The sequence below is a fragment of the Saccostrea cucullata genome, unplaced genomic scaffold, assembly GCF_032062105.1.
Source record: "Saccostrea cucullata isolate Sc308-1 unplaced genomic scaffold, CSIRO_AGI_Scuc_v1 ctg5009, whole genome shotgun sequence".
In the NCBI taxonomy this organism is placed as follows: Eukaryota; Metazoa; Mollusca; class Bivalvia; order Ostreida; family Ostreidae; genus Saccostrea; species Saccostrea cuccullata.
This window is the reverse complement of record NW_026938020.1, coordinates 43289-60058: the sequence shown is the minus strand read 5'-3', so window position 1 is coordinate 60058 and position 16770 is coordinate 43289. Positions and strand designations below refer to the sequence as shown.

The following is a 16770-nucleotide window of genomic DNA, read 5'->3' as shown; positions in this document are numbered from 1 at the left end:
TATGTTTTACTTCAAAGGAGATGTCACACCACCAGTTTTGACATTTTGTGCGTGTAATCCAACCGTGACGGGTGGTAATATAACTGTGAAATGGGATTTTGATGAACCTGTCTTGTATGTTAATTGCACTCTACAGAACGAAACACATTTCTCCAATATTAAATGCAACGAAACATCGTGGACATCTGAAGATTTCAAAGAAGGATTTTACACTTTATTTGTTCAAGGAACAGATTTTGAAAATAATACAGCTAATTTAAAACCATTTACATGGTTCGTTGGTAAGGAATTTTAATTCAAACATAAAGCTAAATTAATCCAACAACTAGATGTACAGACACAATCATTCTTCATTTTCCATTTCAAAACTGAAATCCATTATTACAATTTCGTGTTATAATTTGATGTTGTAGATAAAACAGGTCCAATTTTAACGATGACGAAAACCCCATCAACGTTAAGCAATCAGAATACGGCAGTTTTTGAAATGAACTGCAACGAGCGCTGTCGCATATCTTGCAGTCTCACACCCAAAAACAGCTTATCTTCATTTACTCAATGTAGTGCTCAATTAAGAACTCATCATTCCATTACCAAACCTAATCTGGTTAGTGGTACTGAATACAAATTCGAAGTTATGGGCATTGATGAGTCTGGAAACAGAGGGAAAACCTTATTTTATGAATTTGAAACAGGTTTGTAATTATTCGTTCCTTATTTATCTATATTCATTTAAATAGAGATATACCCTTTAAAAGTTTATTCACTAAGAAGTTCCCATATCAGCATCCTTTTGTTTCGTGAAGAAGGTTGAAAACTATTTTGACAATGTTACACTATAACGTTACACATTTACCTTCAGATTTTGAACTACCATATATAGAACAATTGTCTGATCTCTCTGTGGAATGTCAAAATGCACTTACCCTGAACATAACCGGAAAACCAAATGCAACAGACAACATTGGTATTAAAAACCTTACCTACACTGATCTCATGCTCGATAATTGCAAAGTAAGAAGATCGTGGACTGCATATGACCTTGCAGGGAATAAGTATGTGATGGCCCAGATAATCAGTATCATATCTAGTAGTGGACCAGTTGTTGTTTTACCCTTAGATGTTGTGATTGCATGTGGATCTTTAGTGCAAATTACAGAGGATGTTCTAAAACCCTCAGTTCAAGTGTACCACCCTTGTGGTCTCGAGGTATCCATTGTTTTTAAGGATCCGTCTGAAATAGGAAATGGCTGCGGGTTCACTTTCGTGAGGAATTGGACTGTCTCTGACAATTGTGGTAAAACAATTGTTGGGTTTCAGACAATAACAGTTATGGATCCTCAAGACCCGATAACTCCAAAAAGAGGCGAAATAACGGATTTGCGACCTCTTCTTAGCTGGCCCGAAGGCTTAAAATCTGCAAGATATAGATTATTTGTATGGAATGCACGAACAAATAGACCGAAGATGTATAATTACTTCGGACCAAATACGTGGTTTCAATGCGTTGATCTTCGACAAGGTGAAAAATATTATTGGCAGGTTGAGTATGTCACCAATGACAATACTACGCAGTATAGCCCCCGATGGAATTTCGTTACAAAATCTTACATTGATCTTTCTATAATTGAAATCACGATTCCTCCCGTGGCCCACTCAGGACAATCCTTTGAAGTTCGTTGGATAGTTCAAAACATTGGCAAAGCAGCAACTTCCTACGATGAGTACTGGTATGACAGAGTATATTTCGGATTCACCGAGGACATAAGTAGCGCAAGACGGGTCGCTTCAATTATTCATCGGAAGATAATTGCAGAAAACGACACATACCAAGGCATAACAGAGGTAAGTGAAGAAGTTTGTAATTAAAAGGGACAGTCTAGGTGTCTTTAGAAGTAAATTGAAATAATATGCAAAAAATCAAGAAATGAAACAATATTTTTCAGGTCAGATTACTTGATGATGACATTGGAACAGCATTTATATTTGTAAGCGTGGATACCTTTCGTTATCTTGAAGATTACGACAGATCTAACAATTTTGTTAGAAGTAGAAAAACTGTGAATGTACAGCTTACACCTCCACCAGACCTGATTATCGATAAAATTGATATTCCGTCATCAACGTTCTCTGGTAAACCTATACATATCACTTTAAAATACAAGTTAAAAAAAGATTTTTGAATGTCTTTTTTATTCTTGCAAATTATGTTTTAGGACAAAATATCCAACTACAGTACGTGGTTAAGAATGTCGGTAAAGGATCAACAAAGTCTGGCAGTTGGATCGACTCCGTTTATTGGTCAAAGGATGCTATATACGGTATTTTATTAAAAAAGATGACATGATTGGAAAATATGATTATAGTTTACACAAATTTTGTTTAGCATATTTTTTTGTTCCTATCATATAGTTGAATATTTTTGTTTTGTCATTTTCCTGATTGTTGATAATTTTATTTTGTCATTTTCCAAACAGATGGATCGGATATATACATGCTTTCAACAACTAGAAATGAAGTTCTGTTGGCAGGGAGTTCATACCTGACAGAGAAACTTCTGAAGATTCCTCAAAATATCTATGGAGTTTTCTACATTCTTATTCGAACCGATGCAAACGATAATGTGTTTGAGCACACTGACGAAGACAATAATTTGTTGGCATCGGTATGTACTGACACTTCATGAATATCCAACATAAATTCAGTTGGAAGGATAGGAAACATAATATAATTCCTTGACCTACACTTGTTCTTTCAAACTTTCTTGTTAAAATGTATCGGTATGCAATATTGCAATTCTCTTTACAGAAACCTCTTGACGTAACATTATCACCTCCTCCAGATCTTAGCGTAGTAAGCCTAAAAATAGTCAATTTTAAATCTACGTTCGTAACTGGAGAAATTGCACAAATAGAGTGGATAGTAAGAAATGAAGGATCTCGTCAACCTGATGTATCCACGTGGATCGACGCAATCGTGAGTTTAGAAAAAATCTTTTTTGAATCTGAGATGTGAAACACCGATATTTATTATCAATAAATCGAAAAGTCATTTAAAGGGTCAATATTTCTGTATTTGTGTAATTGAGCTTTTGCTCAAAATACATGTATGTCCCTTTAATAAATAATGTACATTTTGTTTTGCTTATGTTCAAGCTTTTGATGCTGATTCTTTAAGGGGGTTGGGGAGTTGTGGCCATTTTTAGACTATATTTATCTCCTTTAGAAGAAGAGCTCCATATGACGTTTTAGAAAACGATTTAATTTTAAAACTAAAATTTTTGATTTTTTTTTTGCCAATTCATAGTTGACAGCTAAAGATATCATCTCTAAAAAATTAAGTTAAATCTAGTGGTTAATTTGTGGTTAATTTGTTGACCCCCCAGCCTCCTTCAGATGTTCATCCAGTTTTAATTTTCAGGTTTTAGAAACCAATTCGAAATGGAGAATGATCTTAGAAGAAACTTACATTCATCACAAAGTGAAGCCGTATCAGCAATACACGGAATCCATTTTCTATGTTATTAACCCTTATATTGATAGTGGTCGATACAATTTATGTGCTATCACTGATGAAAGTGAACGAGTGTTTGAATATCAATCTCGAGACAATAACAAGCAATGCATTCATTTTAATGTATCCCAATTACTTCCAGACCTACGAGTTGAAGAAATGTCTTTAGGTTTACATGTTGATGAATTCGGTTATAACGTTTTAAATGTCAGTTGGACTGTTCTGAACACTGGAAGTGGACCAACACTAACAAATACATGGACTGACGGCATTGCCATTCAGAATCAGAATTCCAATTCTCTGAAATATACTTTTGATGTCCCTATACAATTAACATCTTTGAATCCTAGTCAAAAATACTCTCAAAAAGCGTCACTAAAACTGGGCGAAAGAATATATGGACAAATATCTGCCGTTCTTTATACTGACAAATTTGGGCAAATATATGAACATGACGAAAACAACAACCAAGACAACCGTGAAATCGTTATCCCCTTAAAGGTTCCAAATCTGAAAATTATAGCCTTTCAAATATTAAATGAAACTGTTTATAGCGGTGAAAAGATGTTCGTAAGATGGACAGTTCTTATTACAAATATTGCAATATCAGACAAATTATTTTGGACAGATATATTGAAGATTAAATTTGAACCAAATGATTTCATGATTGACTCTTTTGTCAGAAAAATGAAGGGACCTTTATTACTTGGCGATTCTTATTCTTGGACTGTTGAGGTACAGACTCCTCAAAATTTTATTGGATTTGGACATTTGAATCTGGTCATAAACAATAATAGAGGAGTATTTGAAGGAACTAATTTGTTTGATAACTCGAAAATTTTATCAGTTAAAGTTTTATCCCCTCCATCGCCAGATCTAGTAGTTACGGACATAAATTGTTATCTTGTACCGAAACAATCCCGATTGATAGTAGTTATCTGGACTGTTAAAAATACTGGAAATGGTATGAAAGAAAAGAGAGATTGGAATGATGATATTAGTGTACAGGCAGCAGGAGGTAGCGTGAGCAAAATCAGTATAGCGTCGCAGAGACAATCTTGGCAGCTTGAGAGTGGTGCTGAGTACTTAGTGAATAAGACTTTTATAGTTCCTTCGTCATTAGTTGGACGTTTTCACGTAAATGTTACAACGGACAGTAACAATGTCATACAGGAGGTGAATGCTGAAAGTAACAACTGGAAATTAAGTGATAGCTCAATTTCCTTTCCTGAACTTCCAAAAGTCGATTTGAAAGCAACTGTTACTTCCTCGGGCGCATGCCAGTTGAATGACATTGAGTCTTTCTGCATTTCGTATACAGTTGTAAATGAGGGAGACATAGCTTCAAAAACATCGTGGAATGACGCTATATTTATATGCAACAGCTATGTGGAAGGCAACCAGAAACTTGAAAAGCTTGCTCTTGTTAATCATATTGGAAAATTATCACCTGGAGAATCTTACTTTGTGAATACATCTGTTGTTTTGCCGTTTGATATAAGCGATGACGAAAACTTTATTATTGTATTACCTGATTATATGGATAACTACCAGTCCAGTAACAGACTTCAGACAATTGATTGCTCTGCAACAGAAGGACATTTTCCAATAAAAGATCTTCTAGAGTATCAAATGCGTACATTTTGTGCAAATCTTCAAGTAGATATGGATTCAAAAGCGTTTTCATTTACAGCGGGTGAACTAATTAATGTTGAATATAACATAAGTAATTCGGGTTTCTGTGATGTAAAAAGCGGATTCTATGTTGCGATTTACTTAAGCAGTAGTATTGAAAACGATCTGTTTGAGTGGAAAATCAACACCACGAAAATATCTGACTTTATAAACAAGAATGGGACAAGATCTGTGTCATCCTTTATTCAACTTCCTTTTGATATGGAGAGTAAAGACTACTTTTTGGTGGTGCAAGTTGATTCACGACACGAATTAATTGAATTAAACGAAAACGATAACATTGCAATTTCTGTGTTGAAAGTAAAGCAAAACATTCGGACAGATATCGTGGTATTTAATGTGAGCGCACCAGAAGAGACTGAATACGGTGAAATGTTAACTGTGCAGTGGTCAATCATGAATAACGGTTCCCAGCATGCCAGTGGATACAAATGTGATTCTGTTTATCTGTCACAGGATAGTCAGTGGAGCGTTACTGATGAACTTCTCGGTAAAATGCAGTGTGGACGTACGAGCATTCGTAATAGAACCTTTGGGGGAATTGTTGAGACGTATTCAGCTAAACTACCACCGTTAGCATCAGAAAACTATAAAACGATTGTAAAAAGTCGCACAAATTTTGAAGACTTTAACCAAACAAACAATATTGGCGTATCCATAAACAGAACATTTATTCGATTTCCAATCTGCAACCTTGGACAAAATAAATCTTTTTCTATCTCTCCAAATCAATTAAAAATCTTTGTAATACCTTCTGTTCCTGCAGCACAAACTATGCTCATCCGTACAGAATGTAATGTCTCGTTTGTGTTTCACGAAGTTTATGTTAAATATGAAAGCGCACCGAGTGAGTATGATTTCGACTTCTCAGTTGAAGATCCGTTTAAATCCCGCCAAGAAATCGTTGTGACAAATACACGTGGAGGAAATTACTATATTTTAATGAAGACTTCAGGTTCAAGAAATGTCAACAGCCCTGTCTTTCTCTCTTTTCTACCTAAGCTTGCTAAATTTGAAGTAATTAATATTTTTCCAAACACAGCTACAGCTCACGGAAATATAACTTTGAAAATAAGTGGAACTCTTCTTCCTGAAAATTTTTCTGCCTGCTTATTTAATTCCAGTTTCAGTGTTCAGACTAATAAAAAATACTGGTATTCATCATCGCTAGTTGCTGCAACATTTGATGCCACGCATTTGAACAAAGATTCTACTTACAGCTTAAATCTGACTGATCATGATACTCAAAAAGTATCCAGTATTCAAAATGCCTTGTTTATTATGAATGGAAGAGATGGATATATTACAGTAAAAATATCTATGCCAGAAACTCTCTTCCTTGGGCAAAAAGACACTATGCATGTTGATATCAAAAATTCTGGTGACTCTGATATATATTCTCCATTGGTTCATATTAAAGCAATTGGTGGACAATTAAAGTATATTCATGATTTTGAAAATGGTGATTGGACCAGCGGTAGGACAATTGTATCTGGATCTTCCGATGGTCCAGCAGGTATATTATTACCATCTGAAGCAAGCAGACTACAATTTGAAATCAGGTCAGCCACTCCAGACGTACCAAACGAAATGAAGGTAGTCGTATCAAGGATGGGGTTTTCTAACGAAAAACATTCATATATGAACATGAAGTTTACGATGAAACCAACATTTCTAGAGGATGCTGTTTGGGACGATATTTGGCAAAATTTCATTGGACTTGTTGGCGAATCATGGTTTTCCCTTCGTGATAAAATAACGGAGGTGATGAATGAAATATCTGTTTTAGGTCATCGGCAATATAGTTTGGAAAATGTAGTTAAATATCTCCTGTACATATCCGAGGGTCTTTGTGAGGAAAAATACATGGTGAAAGCTTCTGACTTTGGAAAGACAAGTCAGTACGGAGTAAAACTAGATGTCGTCCGTTTATATCCGCGACGTTTTGGTCTAAGAAGAGGAAAAGGCCCAGTAGGCATAGGATGGCTGATGCCCTATTGGTAAAAATCCAAATACATTTCTAGAAATATATTTAATGCGAGACAATAATATTCAAATTAATTGAATTTACTATTTCGTTTAGTACATCAGACTGACCTTTGGATATTGATTTAAATTAGGGAAACATATTTGGTTGGCTTAGACGAAAGTCTTGCAGTTCTAAATTGGAAAAGAGAAGAGATTGTGTTCGAAGCGTATGGAATCGGGACGTACAGTAACGCAGAATGGGGAAATCTTACGCTTTCGTTTCAGGGTATTACATTTATCTTAATTTATCCTAAGTCGAGATTGAAAAACAGTTGAATTTTAGATTTGAATTTCATTTCAATTTTACATGAAGTGTTTATTGCCTTTGTATAATTAGATACTATTTAGGACGATAGACATGCGTAAATTTTTCATTTTAGATACACTATTATTTCTGGATACGGAATCAAATGATGTTTATCACTTCAACTTCACAACTGGAAAGATTGAATACGTCATCCATGAAAATGAGAAAATTGAGTTTGCCTACGACACAAACGATCGTCTCTCTGCTCTACACTCGGAGTATATGGATGTTGATGTTATCTACAATGAAAATAACAATATAGCTGAAATGTCCAAACGTAACAATCTGACATCTGAATATGAGAAGTGGTAAGTGAAGTGTCGAACATTCTTAATCAAAATTATTTCAATACTATCTGGTCATTTTTGTAAAAACTTACCTTTCTGAAAAAAAAAAGAAATTAAAAAATTTTAATAACATTATTTAAACGTACTACATGTGTTTTCAAGTTCCTACGGCTATAGCGAAGGAGGCTTTCTATCTTCCGTTTATTGTGGCAATGAGTACCTGTCATATGAATACAACGAAAATGGGGATCTTGTGACAATAAATGAAGGCAGAGGTATGAGAAGAGCTTTCCAGTACACCCCAAACCATCATCTTAGATCAGACGAAAACTTTATTAATGATTATCTAGTTTCAAAGAAAATTTATCAAGATTTCCAAAACGGAAGGCTTGACATAATGCATGTACCACAAAATACTAAAGAATCGTACTGGGTATCTCATGAAGGAAAAATCATAGGACATAAGAAGAATCGGCATCCAATCGTGAAAAATGTAAGGAAACAAAATGTTCAAGAAACGATTGAAGGCGATTTGGTGAGTACCGATGTTATTCTATCCACCTGAAGCTTTAACTAGTTTACCTCACTTGCAAAAATGAAAACAAATATTCTGATACATAAACTTGGATATATTGTTTTCTTTCAGGTCGTAAATAGAATTATAACAAGTGGAGAAATAACAGAAGTGCAAGATGCTAACAGCGATAGTATTGGATATTTGGATAACGACTATGGATATCGTGTTATTTATGTGGATGGTAATTTAAATCCGTACTATCTGTTCAGGTCACTCAACAATTCTATACATACGATCATATATCCTGACAATTCCAATGAGACATATCTTGACTTGGGTGATGCTGTTGTTCACAAGGACCAAAGAGGAATAGAGAGTACTTATTATTATGATAAGCTTCAGAGATTGACTTTGCGTGAATCAGGAGACCATTATGTTCAGTTCAAATATACGGATAATGACAGGATACAATCTATCAAGGATTCACAATCCCAAATCAACTTTATGTACGACGAATTTGGACGACAAAAAGGGTTCACTAAAAAGGTTAATGACACAGTATTTCAAACTGTCGATGATTCGAATCGTCTGAGGAACTTGAGAATTGAGTCCGACCCTTATGATATAGCATATAACTATAACTTGTATGGGAACATAAAATATGTGAAGGACAACACTAATGGTAAAATCATTGTTAAAGTAGATTATAATGAAAATGGGTTAATAAAGACAAAAATTCTTGGAAATAATGCTACCACACACTATGAATATGATGAGAAAACAAGACTTCCTAAAGTGATATCAAATTTTCACCCAAATGGCACAGCATCTTCGGAGTTTAGATACACATATGATATGAGGGGACGGCTTTCCTCTATGCAAACATTTGATGGCACCTGGAGTTTTGCTTACGATTTATCTGGACAACTCATATCGATGAAGAATCCACGCAATGAGACGACCCTCCTACAATATGACCAAGGCAAAAATCGAGTATATGTCATTCAAAATGACATTTCAAAACTCTACCAAGTAAACAGTTTAAATCAGTACGTTTCTATCGATGGCGAACAATATTCCTATGATGAAAATGGAAATATGGTCAGGAAGTCAAATCTTTTAATGGAATATGATTTAGATAATAGACTGTCTCGATTTGTGTCTGAAAACGCAACGTGTCAAATACAGTATGATTCACTTGGCCATATAAGAAGGAAAAGGTGTAATAACAGTGATGTGATATATTTGACTGATGTATCTGGAAGAATATTGAAACAGGTAATTTCTAGTAAAAGAAAAAAATAAATAACAGGCATTGTGGAACGTCTTTATTTTTATTAATTATACGGCGGTAGCATATATATCTAAAATAATAAACTTATAGCTTGTTTTCTTTTTTAAGATAAAAATAAAATCATAACGTGATACTAAATCAAAATCATAGAAATGTACGCACATACGTTACCAATATATAAGTTAAATGTTTCCTAGTTTTTAAAAAGACTTTGAATGTTTCAGCGACAGGCCTGGGGGCCATAAAACTTAGACGAGCTCACTTTTGATCTAAGTCTCACTTTTCCGCTATATATTCCTTTGGAAAAAGTGAGCGTGAGCTCGTCTAAGTTTTATGGCCCCAAGGCCAGATCTCAAAAAGTTATTGAACTGTAAATTAACATGCATTTTTCTTTATTTAGTTAGAAGAATCCCAAGGAGTCCCGAAGTACCATATCTATGCAGATGGAATAGGCCTGATTGCCACAAAAGAAAATAACGAATATTCTTATTATCAATATGATGGCTTCGGGTTGGTTCTTGTTTCTAACCTTTCTTTATTTTGTTTTTTTTTTCCTTTTTCTCTTCTAATCATCAATTTTCCTTTGTTTCAAATTGTATGTCTTTTCATCATTTTTTAAAACTTCTTCATATGATTTCTTCAAATTAATGTATTTCTGTGTTCCTTTTCAATATTTGTTTTATTTCTTGTTTCATATACATCTGTTGCACTTTTAAAACAATTTGTCTTGATTTTAATTCGCTCAGAAAAAGTTGTATTTGAGAGAAAAAGTTGTCTTTTTGATTGACATCGTTTTAGACCTTTTAGCAACGTGAGCACGAAAATTGAAATCAATTTTTTTCCTTAATTTATTATTTCTTTAATTTGATTTTCTATCATTTATTCATATACAGTGGACTCTCATTTATCCGGACACTTTGGTTCCCAGTCAATTTGTTCGGATATGTGAAGCATCCGAATATCTGAATCACCAGTTAAACAAGACAGAATAACATTTTAAAATTTCGTTCCGATGAAAAATCGTCTGGATACTGAAGCATCCGGATATCTGGCGTCCGGATATCTGAAGGTCCACTGTATGTTTATATTCTTGATTGAAAAATAGTGTTTAATACTATAAAAGTCTGAAAATATTTTTTCTTGCTTTAGGTCTGTTGTGAATATTTTGGGTAAAGAAGGAGAAGCTGTAGATAGTTTTATTTATGAACCATTTGGGGCTGTATTAACGTCATCCAAAGGGACACAAGGTCACTTTCGATATCTCGGACAATGGGGTATGCTTACATTTGTTGAAATGCCAAGCATATATTTCTTGGGTTCAAGACCGTACGATTCCAAAAGTGGACGATTTTTCACCAAAGATCGAGAAGGCATATTTTGTCAACAGCCGAACCTTTACATGTTTAAGGGAAATAATCCTTTAAATATGGATCTTGTGTTAAACTATAATGAAAATCAACGCTGTACTCTGAAAGACTTAGGTAAACGTATTTTACTCCATATTATTAGAAATATAAGTACACTTTTAATGATTTGTGATTTAGTTAGTTATTGGTTAGTAATTTGAGAGGTCCTTCTACCTTTTTGTAGTTTTATTGATAAAGCTAAGTCCACATAGACGCATTTTAATGCATAATTGGGGGGTTACTTTGTCATTATTATCTCTGTTTGCAGATGTGGAAACAACAGTGGATCATTCTTACAGAAAAGCTGTGTCCAGACTCTACGATGGCAACCATGCATATTTACTCAAAATCAGGAGAAGAAAGAGATCAGTGACCGAACCCCAAAAAACAAACCAAAACCAAAATCCAACAAGTTCAAAAATTCAAAAACCTCGAAGAAAACGTTTTAACGAAGGGAATGGAATTAACAATTTTATTGATGAATTTAAGGAAAACAATAAATATTATCAGGGCCTTTCGGACTGTGGAAAACATCTTGTAGATAAAGGAATTAATAAAGTTGTTGATTGGGTAAAAACGGGACTTAAAGCTTCACCTTTGGGCAGAGTTGCCATGGGAATCATTGATGTGGGAGGATTTTTATACAAACACAGAAAGTGCATTCTCTCACCATGTGATTGCTTAGACAATGCGATACAGGTTATGATTAAAAAAGTATTTTATCCTTACATATATTTTTCAAATTCAGTTATCCCTTTTCCTGGAAATTCAGTAACGCAAATACATCATACTGATGTTAACGAATGTTCAGAAATGATATGCTAATGTTCACAAAAGGATGCTTTTTCAGAAATATCATGATACCAAGAAGAAAATAGAGTCTCTTTTGAATGATGCAAGTGCTCGACAGGATGCAATCAACAAATTCTGTGATCGGTGGAATCCTCCATGTAGACTTATAGACAGTCCAGTAAGTATTCCCAATTATTTAGGTATAGGTATTTTAAGGGCTTTAATCATGTGATAGAATTTAAAATTGTTAAAGTGATTAATGAAAGAGTTAAAATTGAAGTGCAAAAAGGTTAACTTTATTGTACTGTAGCTATGTAAGATGTACACTGACCCCCTATTTTCTATGTGACTTTGGGTCACACTATATGAGAACTTATCAAAATATACTTCTCAAAAATCTTTCATATAACAAATTTCACGAGCGAAATACATTAAATAACACAAGTTTGTAATCCAAGACGTTATTTAAAATAATTTTTATGTTTCTTTTCTTTTTTTTTTTTGCAGCCTGCATTCCTTTGCAAAGCCGCTGGAACTGTTATCAACAGTCAGTTTCACCGTTTTCAGGGTGGATTACAACGCATGTATGACAAAGTAAAACCATACACCGAAAAATTAGACAGAGCGGCGGACTTTGCGTCAAAGGCTTGCGATGATCCTTCAGAGATAGGGGATGCATTAACCAGATGGATTGGCTCTTTTGACCCGGTATTTTTACTGTTTCAACAAAATACATAATTTAATAATATTAGTACAATGTAGAGCATTAAATGAAATTTTATTCACACATCGATTGTTGAAATAAATATATCGGGAGGATTTGATTTAAAGCAATTTATATGATGTTATTGTTGTCTTAGAATGATATACTGGGACCAGCAGGATACGGAGCAGCCAGATTTATAACTTCCAAGGCAGAAATGGTTTACAAAATACGGTTTGAAAATATGGAAAATGCAACAGCGCCAGCCCAAAGAGTTTTCATCGAAATAATTTTTCATGATAAACTGAACGCGAGGACATTTCGTCTAGGGGGCTTTGGATTTGGAGAGTTCGTAAAAGAATTGAGTTTCAAGCAATCTTTTATACAGGTATGCACATTACTACCCTCTTTTCTTTATCAGTTCTTATTTTTTCAAAATCTTTCAAAGGCTGTAATGAAATATAACAAGTTAAAAATTTCCCCGAGGATGGCTTCATTTATTTGCTTTAATTTTAAACTGTTACAAGATACAGTTTGGAGTAATTTTACAGGAAACCGTGAACCTGACGGAGGAGTATGGCGTTTTTGTTCAAATGAGGGGTGGATTAGACATCATAAACAACAAAGTAACTTGGGAATTTCAGGCTATAAATGGAAGCACAGGTGAAAGGAACAATTCAGCGAATCTGTTTATTTAATCCCTATTTCTTTTAAATACATGTATACAAAATCTCTCTCTCTCTCTCTCTCTCTCTCTCTCTCTCTCTCTCTCTCTCTCTCTCTCTCACCTTTATATATATATATATATATATATATATATATATATATATATATATATATATATATATATATATATATATATATATATATCGTTTTTCAGGACTGCCTCCTTCGGATCCATCAGTCGGGTTTCTTCCCCCAAACAACGGAACAACAGGACAAGGCTTCGTCACCTTCTCCATTAGACCGAGCTCCGATGTCAAGTCTTTGGATAAAATAACTGCGAAAGCTGTCATTATATTTGACCAAAACGAACCTATAGATACACCTGAAATATTTAATACAGTAAGTTTCAAAGGAAGTCATGCATATATTATCATGAACTGAATAAAGGACACTAATGATATCATCCTTATGAAAGAAAGATAGAATTATGTAATTACGAGGTATACTTCTCATAATCTCATTATCTTAATATATCATTTTGTATTGTAGATTGATGACGATCCTCCACATGTTAGTAATGTTTCTGTTAATAAGGAGGCTATGGTGTATGGATCATTAATTTTAAATCTAGATGTTATAGACAACGAAAGTGGCTTAGACTTCATTGATATTCTATATGCAGGTTAGTAATTCAAATTATACAATGTTTTTTAGACAGAACTTGTGTTCCTGACAAAACTGTAAAAGCAGAGTACTTTTAGCACATTCTGGTTTTTCTTCAGATTCGGAATCGGTACTTTTGGTAAGTGGTGTACGTGAAAATGCAGTGTCCCTCCCCGTGGATCCTGGAAAGAACCACACTATTATTATTTACCCCGTGGATAAGATAGGAAACTCTGAGTCACTCCAAACCATTTCATCTGACAACATTTACACCTTATTTTACCCACAGCCAGAAGGTAACCGTTCATATAAATAGATCATGCATATCAATTTTTTTCCTATGTAAAAAACATTATAAATTACAACAATTTTTGGTTTCCTTACAGTTCGATGTGATGATCTAAACAACTGCTCTGGGAATGGGCGTTGCGAAGCACTCAACTTTTGCTCGTGTTTTGATGGATTTTATGGAAGAAATTGTGCGGAAAGTGAGTTTATAACGCATCAGTAGTTACACACACGGATTTCTATATAAAGATACGTTTTAACTAAAATTTCCCATTGTAGCTACGCCCCCCTTGGATCCGCCGCTACTGGATGTGTTTTCTGGAGATCAGGGCAACTCTACTTTGCCAATGTACCTCTCTTCAAAACTGATCACTAATGTGAAAAACGCGGACATATCCATTCAGTGCAAAGGTTTCCCCGACCAATCCCTTTTCTCAGTGGGCACCATCAAGGGGGATACACTTCATTTAGGTCCAACAGACTTTGGTGATGTTCTATATATGCCCCCGGCGGGATATGTTGGCAATTTTTCCTTGCAGATTTCATCATTTGTATCAGTGGTTGATTCCTCAGAAATAAGTAAAAGAGAAACTATAATACATGTCACGGTCAAGCACAGCGTCACGAATATCGACAGGCAAAAGTTTAAGGAGACGCATTTTGGTAGGGAACTGACTTTGATCCAAAAGCACTTTTATCATTAATTTTTAAATTTTATTGAATTTTTATTTTGCTTTTTTATTTATTGTCATATATTTTATTCTGTATAATATTTTAGTTCTTCTTCCTTTTATAAGTAAATATACGGGAAATTATGTGATATGATTTTATTATACCTGTATCTCAACCATGTTTCCATAAAAATATCAATCAATCATTTTATCCATTTCAGGTCCTACAATAACTGACATAGCTCCCTTGATGACTGCGAGTGTAACTACAAGTGTTACTAGTCTAATCACAACAATTATTCTCATGTGCGGATGAGTCTCCAAAGTGCAAAAAAGACACATATTTGCTGTGCTCTAGACGTTATGCTAATCGGTTCACATTTTAGAAAAAGGATAGAATCACATCATGAGCGTCTCCCAAAGCACATTCATGTAAAATCATTTTCTTATTCAATGTAGAGATAGAGATGTCCTAGCTCGATGGTTTCTGTTCCTATATACATGTATCTAGAAATTGTAGTTTGAACATAAAGTATAAATATTTTATTTGTTTATAATAGACAGGAAGTCTATAAAAATCATTATAAAGTCAATTAATTATTACAGTGTTTGTAGAATACTGTTTAGATACATTTTGTATTTGTTTTCATATTCATTTATTCTCTAATGGAAAGTGTTGCGATAATTTTCACAAGGAAATGAAGACAAAACCAACTAGGTCCGAAATGATTTGTTATACAATATACTGTCCAACATCCAGTTTATATCTATGTGAGATGGGTTTTCAAAACAATCATCCTCAAAACACCCATCCTATTACTTTATTTTCTTTTGAAGCAGAATATAATGCAGAGGATGACTTTTTTATATGTCTTATCTTAATGTATACATTTAATATAAGATTACGTTGATTAACATTTAGATTACGTGAATCTTAATGAAAAGATTTTGTATATATTGTAGAAGATTGTACGAGTATTTACAAGTAACCGATAATTTTTATCCTGTCTAAAACTGACATGGACCTTTCATGTTTAACTAGATTTTTCAATCTTCAATCGTTCTATGATAAGTATACTGTATATTGTCTATTCGAATTATTTCATGTAATTAATGAATGTCTAGATCTATATTAATTTTCATTCATTCTAGTGATTAGAACTATATTGTTCTATTTTCTCGTATTTTATAGCGTGCAATCAATTGCTTTATTTAGTCTGATAGTATATTTCTATTTTTTTTTTATTTAAATTTTGTTTTGTTTTATATATTTTTGTAATAAGATCTGATTTAGTATCTTTTTCCATGTGTTGTTTTTTTTCTTCTTTGATATTGATTACCATTACCAATCTGCACGGACTCTCTGGTTCAAATTTCTTTGTCGTTATTCACCGTTTATGCCCATGTGATATTTTCTGATATACTCGTTTATTTCGATATTGTAAGTTGAGACCCAAATAATCAAAATTTTCTAAAAACATCTCTCACATAAGAAGTGGGCTGATATTCAAAGTCTAGGTTAAATGCTAGTTCATTTTTTAAAATATAATTTCCTTCATGTTGTGCAAATGACACAAAGGGCATAGATACGTGTATATACAGAGAGGGTTAAATATAAGGATTTATTTAAATTAATATATGCATCAAATAATGTGTCTGTTTGATCCAATAGCATACACACGTTGGAAAAGGACATGTGATATTCAAGTCAGAAAAGGTGATTTTGATTATTAGGAAATTCTAATGATCTTACTAAATTTTAAAAATGTACCTTTAGCATGTGCACACGTTTCTCATATTCTATGAGGAAAAAAGGGTATTACCCCACTCACATACCTGACACATGCAAACACATTAAAAAATCATCGGACAATGACCAAATTCAAACTAAACCTGCGTATTCCTATGTCAGTGTGTACAACTGTTGCCGACATCATGGA

General features: G+C 33.9%; 1 protein-coding gene across 1 annotated transcript in view; it reads left to right on the top strand.

The window, feature by feature from the left end:
- The window catches only part of LOC134249283 (uncharacterized), a 30405-nt gene extending 13955 nt beyond the window's left edge, over positions 1–16450 (top strand). The window contains exons 11-35 of the mRNA XM_062731652.1: positions 18–281; positions 414–695; positions 863–1845; positions 1947–2133; positions 2217–2321; positions 2478–2665; positions 2809–2976; positions 3421–7208; positions 7329–7462; positions 7617–7851; positions 7993–8365; positions 8477–9625; positions 10042–10151; positions 10791–11122; positions 11316–11746; positions 11898–12017; positions 12347–12547; positions 12700–12930; positions 13094–13205; positions 13423–13607; positions 13758–13890; positions 13991–14167; positions 14258–14359; positions 14439–14822; positions 15052–16450. Coding sequence (XP_062587636.1) covers positions 18–281; positions 414–695; positions 863–1845; positions 1947–2133; positions 2217–2321; positions 2478–2665; positions 2809–2976; positions 3421–7208; positions 7329–7462; positions 7617–7851; positions 7993–8365; positions 8477–9625; positions 10042–10151; positions 10791–11122; positions 11316–11746; positions 11898–12017; positions 12347–12547; positions 12700–12930; positions 13094–13205; positions 13423–13607; positions 13758–13890; positions 13991–14167; positions 14258–14359; positions 14439–14822; positions 15052–15146 — 10469 coding nt within the window. The 3' untranslated portion in view covers positions 15147–16450. The remainder of the gene's footprint in view (positions 1–17; positions 282–413; positions 696–862; positions 1846–1946; positions 2134–2216; positions 2322–2477; positions 2666–2808; positions 2977–3420; positions 7209–7328; positions 7463–7616; positions 7852–7992; positions 8366–8476; positions 9626–10041; positions 10152–10790; positions 11123–11315; positions 11747–11897; positions 12018–12346; positions 12548–12699; positions 12931–13093; positions 13206–13422; positions 13608–13757; positions 13891–13990; positions 14168–14257; positions 14360–14438; positions 14823–15051) is intronic.
- Positions 16451–16770: the final 320 nt, after the last annotated feature.